General features: G+C 48.4%; 1 protein-coding gene across 4 annotated transcripts in view; it reads right to left on the bottom strand.

Moving 5' to 3' along the window:
• Positions 1–6,000, bottom strand: part of LOC144169581 (aquaporin-9-like) — a 114,719-nt gene that overhangs the window by 40,053 nt on the left and 68,666 nt on the right. For all 4 annotated transcript variants that reach the window (XM_077698820.1, XM_077698819.1, XM_077698821.1 and 1 more), the window contains exons 2-3: positions 4,027–4,153; positions 2,577–2,711 (exon numbers count right to left, since the gene is read on the bottom strand). In XM_077698820.1, the coding sequence (XP_077554946.1) occupies positions 2,577–2,711; positions 4,027–4,153 (262 nt within the window). The remainder of the gene's footprint in view (positions 1–2,576; positions 2,712–4,026; positions 4,154–6,000) is intronic.

Below are 6,000 nucleotides of genomic sequence, written 5' to 3'. Positions count from 1 at the left end.
CTGGGTATATTATCGCCATCTGTGAGAGCTGTCCGAACGCATCAAGCACGTGTGTTTACGCGAACCTTATCTATTCCAAGATGCACATAGATGGTACCAGCGAAAAAAAAAAAATCGAAGACAGACCTTGAGAAGCCTATACCCATTTCCCAGATTGCTCAAGTGTACTACAAGCGTGTGTTACTACCTTAGAGACAACGAGGCTTTCCGTGACGACTCAAGGGATTGAAATTATTCCTTAGACATCAAATGCAAAGGACTTATATAAAGGTGTTCCAGTATACCCACTTAAAGGGCCATGAAGACAAAATACAACTTTGTTCTGTTCCAAAGAACTAGCCTTTGGCAACTCATTAGGCGCCATTCCAGCCAAAAAAGACGTTCTTTAACCCCCCCCCCCCCCCAAAAAAAAAAAAAAAAAAACGCAAGAAATATTGAAAAAACTACGAATTTTACACCTGAGTCACGTGATATGGACAGAAGTGACGTGATATAGGCCAGCACTAAAACAGTTATCAGCGCGTTAACTGCACGCTAGCGTTCAAAGGATACGAGAAAACGGAACTATAGGGCACGAGGACGCGGGTTCGATTCCCGGCCGCGGCGGCCGCTTTTCTGATGGAGGCGGAAGGCAAGAAGGCCCGTGTGTTCGAGATTTCGGCGCACGTTAAAGATCCCCAGGTGGTCAAAATTAAGCCGGAGCCCTCCACTACCGCGCGCCTCATCGCCTGCGTTGCGTCGGCGCGTTAAACCCTATACAGTCAAATCAATCAAACGGAACTAGGGGCCACCCACTACACTCGGCAATTCGATTGTTGGCGGTGACTGAGGTGGGCGGCCACTAATCGTACATGCAAGATTGTGTGGCGTCATAGTAAAGTCGCCAGAAAGTGGTTTGGGGAATCGGCACTGCTTCACGCGTTTTCTTTAATATCTCGGTTATTTGTCTGAAGTTTGTGAAAAAGGGACGGAACATTCTTTTTGACTAACCCAAACTTGTATTTTGTCTTCATGGCCACATTAATCTGTAGGTACGCAATTAATGGTCTCCTCGATTTGGCTACACTTTCTGCACCAGTTGAGGCGGTGCAGCACTCTCGCACTCGATTTGCCAGTGCAGCTAGCGCCACCTGCACTTTGGCCCTCGATTTGACGCTGTGCTGCGCGAGTTCTTCGACACTTCTGCACTACCCTCTGTGCGAGTTCTTGTCTCGTGCAAGGTGCAGCGTGCTTTGGCGCGTTTTTTTTTTTTTTTTTTTGTGCATCGTAACAGACGACTCCAGCGTGATACTTGTGCCAGTCAGAAACGACAGCGTTTCCCGTTTTAGACGAGAATGGTCGTCACGTGGAACAAGATAGTGCATTTGTGTATGAAACACAAGGTGAGTGCAGGGTGACGCCATTTCGAAAAAAAAAGCGAAATAAAACAAACAAACAAAAAAACGCGAGCGCGCAAACACGGACCACAGCATACGACGTTTGTGCACTTTTGCCCTCGATTCGGCCGCTGCAGGGAAAGCGCTAGTGTACGGCTGCACTCGCACTGAAAGAACTGTTTGTGAATTAGTGCACAAAGTGCAGCCAAATCGAGGAGACCTTAAATGTAGTGCGGAATCCCCGTGGCGATGTGTACACGCTTCCTTTCCCTCTCTCTGAGGTTCGGTTCAAAACAAAGTTTTCCGTACAGGGAGATACGGCTGATTAATTCGTGCGCTCATGTGTGTATTTCCGTGTATCTTCGCTCTTCAGGTGTCGAGTGCTTGAAAAAGGTTGTTTTATAAGGGGAGAAACTACATGCCATCGCATACATTTATTTGTACCTGTAATCTTTCATTCTTGAAACATTGGTGATATCTGGGTATGTTTTGGGCAGCGCGCTACACAAGCGCGGTTCGATTGACCAACCGGCTGCGCCCATTGTAGTGCCGTTCTCCCACTACAGCGATAACAAGAAAATGCACATAAATTCCGAGGACTGTCTATACTAATGCGCAAGCCCTCCCACGCCGCTTCTCCTCATTTTAGGATCTTTTTTTTTCTCGGCTTATAATGTAAGTTCGCACTACGATGACGATTAAATTGGTTAAACGGACTCTGCAACGCCCCCGATAAACGCTTTCACTCATTCCTTCGCGTCTGGAAGCATCGTGGAAGCTGTAGTTGCCGCCAGCACAGAGCGGCACTGCGTGATTTGCTCGTCGCTGCAGACCCGCCGCCAGTTTCTGCTTTGCTTTTGTGGCAATTTTTAAACGTGGCTACCTATTGCCTTTATTTCTGCAGCCGAAAGGAATCCAGCCAATAGCCGCTGCACCGCTGCAATGACGTAATTCGGGCGCTTGAAGAACGCCAAGAGAGAACATTTTCTTGAGCAAGTTTCTAAGTTATCTGATGGGCTGAGGTATACTTTGTGACCCTTTATTCTAAGTGCTGGATGTGTTGGTTGACTACGTTCCGAAGGCATTTAGGATCTAGAAAAATAGTTTTGAACAGGTGTTGCAGGGTCCCTTCGACTTCGTCAAAGAATGCCTACGCACTGTTTTGTACGTAGAAGTCGAGGAATTGACGGTCTCTCTCACCTCGGTAGGTGATGAAGACGAGGGCGGCGCCGACGAAGGCTCCCAGGTACTGGGCCGCGAAGTAAAGCGGCACCTTGGCGAGGGGAAACTTGCGCGCCGACGCCAGGCTCAGCGTCACTGCCGGGTTCAGGTGGGCTGCGAAAAGACGGGGGCGGCCTTGGGTGTTTACCAGAGAACCCTCGCTATAACTTAAGTTTCCCCTGGACAGCAGACTGCCTTCGTTGTACGCCATACTTCCTTAAAAGCGGAACGATTGGCCACAAAACTAGTAGAATACATTTAAAGGGAGCGTGCAACACTTTCGATAAGCGCTTTCACTCTTTCCTTCGCGTCTGGAACCACTGCGAAGGCTGTAGTTATCGCCAGCACGGAGCCGCACCGCGTGATTTGCTCGTCGCGCCCGATACGCCTTCCATTTCTGCTTTGTTTTTGTGGCTTTTTTTTTTTTTAAGTTGCTATCGAAAAGCGTGCATTGCTGCAACTGGAGGAAAACCGGTCAACAGCCGCTACATGGCCTCAGTGACGTAATTCGAGCCGTCGAAGAACGTCCAAACGGGGAAGAGAGAAAAATCTTTTGAGCGAGTTTCCAAGTTATCTGTTGGGCATAGAGCAGTAATTTTTGGCTGAGGTACTTTGCGACTCCCTATTCTAAGTACTGGGTGTGTTGGGTGAATACGTTCTGAAAGCATCTAAGATTTAAAAAAAATTGAAAAAAGTGTTGCAGGGTTCCTTTAAACGACTTCGCTGTAAACAGGGTTTACTTGCATCGCTTGCAGTGTTATCGCTTACACTGCAGTTTGTTGAGTGGTGACCCCCCCCCCCACTTCGCCTCCGCGCTTTTTCTTCAGGCTTCCCAGTACGTTTATTCTAAATCTAAACATACGGAACTATTTTTACAGGAACCTAAAATAATTAAGGGTATTTGGAGCTCCCCGTGAAAACTTCCCAATTTTTTGTCGGTTTTAAGGAAGTTATTTTTCGAGTGCTCGTTGTAATGACGTTTACTCGGTTGCTTTCTACTTAAGTGCAACGTTCTCATGATAATTCTGAACTTTATAGAGTCAGCAAAGGTTGTGTTTTCTTCGTCGTGCTAGTACTACGTGACTTTCTGTGGCACTTAATGAATAATAACACACACACACACGCACACACACAGCCATTGGAATTACGAACATTTCAGTGTACAGATGTGTGCAAGAATACGACTGAAGGATCGTTGTGCCATCTGATCTGTTTCGACACGAACAAAGCAGAAATGCACAGAAGAAACGGGCCTTCTCTTGGGCCCTCGCCGACCTGCAGGTATTCGTGCATGCGATGCCAAAACGAGTTCTAGACAGACCCTGAGGATGTGGCCCAGTTTCTTGGCATTGTTGCATGCGGTTTTCATGCATCAGCCCTCGCAGAATATAGGTGGTTCTAGAGTTTGGGGAGGGTGGCCACTGCTCACCTGAGACGCCCCCAGCCACGGATACGGCGACGAAAATGGCCACTCCCCAGCCTAAGGGCCCCACGACTGCGGCAATCGACTCGTTGTCGCCAGCGATGATGACGGCCAAGACGGAATCGCCAATCAGCTGCGTTCGACAAAAAGGAAAAGCAACTTAGTATTCCTTGGCGCGCAACAAAATGTCGTGCACAGGCGCTTTTACACTTCGTCGTTCTGAATTTACCCCCCCCCCCCCCCCCTTTCGACCGCAGGCACACAGCTGGTGCAAAAAGAGAAATCCGCCCCTGCACCTTACCGCCCAGAGCTTCAGATGCATTGTGGGGGAACGGTCAAATGACCGTCGTATCATGGCGGCCGCCCTGCAAGTAGTATGCACGGCTTGGGGCATTTTTTTAAAGACGATAGTCTTGCTTGGGCTACTTAAACCCAGAAATTTTGGTCTGTCTGTATGCCTGTCTGTCTGTGACTCGATTCAGCCACCCGGCCAAAGCAAAACATTGCCTGCGCAATAGTCTTATATAGTCACAGCTAAATCTACCCGTCTATGTCCGGTGTAATGTCCATACTTGTCAACATTGTTGAAGAAGAACAAGACATTACGCAAATATGAGTCAACAAATCAATACAGAAGTGATATTTGCAGTGTTCCTTTATAAAAAAATCAAACATGCTTGACTTTTGCGAAATTAAATGCTTCATCAACTGCGGAAAAAGAATTCCCTCCTCCGTCGCCTGCTGTTGTCCGTGCCACTATAGCTTCTGGCGCCATTTTAAGAAATCAACCGGCAACAGTTACGCAAGGTTCCACTAGATAGGTTCCACGTTCTGCTTGCAACGCACTTGGAGCAGGGAAACGCGGTTCTATAAACGTTGAAGTAGGGCGCCTCGATTAACGCGCGTCTTCGCCGTACGGCAGCGTTGGCATCGAGACACCCGGTTTGGAGCAGTGGAACGCGGGAAATTTAAAATGATTTAAGTAAACCTTTGGCGTCTTTATACCTTGAGAGGAGATCGACGCAAGAGGAACAACATGAGAGGTGAGCGGGAAAGCGAAGGGAGGCATTTACTTCGCAAAAGCCGATAAAGACTATCGTCTTTTGACGGCATTTGCAACGAAAGGAGCAGATACGCGGCCAATTTTTTTTTTTCATTTCTCTGCGTGTTTATTTTCTTTTTTTGGCCCCGAAATAAATGAAGTCTGTCTGGACTTATACCAACCGGCAAACCGCGTCCGCTTACTGACTAGCCCGAGTCACTGTGAGCTATTACTAGTGGCTCTGGCGTGTCAGTGAGCGGAAGCGGTTTGCCGGTTGGTTTTTAGTCCAGACGGACCATGCAGGGCAGCCGTATGGCAGCCGCCTGCTTGATTTTTCCGCAACCGGCAAGCAACTAGGGCTCATGACTAGCCAGAGTAACTTAATAATAGTGACTATGGCTAGTTAGTGGCCGGAAGGGGTTTGTCGGTTGGGTAACATCAAGACAGACTGCTCTCTTATGCATATGAGGAACGACACCAGCGAGGACGGACGTCCTGCGTAGGAGCAGTCCGTCTTAACTTTTACCCAACCAGCCAATCCGTTCCCGCCCACTGACTAGCAAGAGCCAGTAATAGTTAACAGTGACTCCGACCATAGTCAGTAAGCGGAAGCTCTTTGCCGGTAGGGTAAAAAATCAAGACTCCTCCCATGTAGGGCGGCAGCCATGCTGCGAGGCTAATTAGACCGCTACCGCTCTTTCGCTGACTACGGGAGGAACAATATAGTCCACTTCGCAGGATGCGTGCAGCCCAGTGGACGCTACACGGCTCTCAACCAATCCTCCTATAACGAGCCCGGTCGAAGCAACGAGACGGTGGGCACGTGGAACCAGCTTGGTACGCTTCCGGCCTGTTGTACGTAGCTTGTGAAATGAACTAGTGTATACTAAAATTGTTTAAGACAGTGTATATTGCTACTCGAATGCAGCGATGGCGTA

Source organism: Haemaphysalis longicornis, unplaced genomic scaffold, assembly GCF_048455015.1.
Source record: "Haemaphysalis longicornis isolate Haplotype H1 unplaced genomic scaffold, Haemaphysalis longicornis Haplotype H1 scaffold_2, whole genome shotgun sequence".
In the NCBI taxonomy this organism is placed as follows: domain Eukaryota; kingdom Metazoa; phylum Arthropoda; class Arachnida; order Ixodida; family Ixodidae; genus Haemaphysalis; species Haemaphysalis longicornis.
The sequence above is the reverse complement of the archived record's forward strand: the minus strand, read 5'-3'. Positions and strand labels throughout refer to the sequence as shown.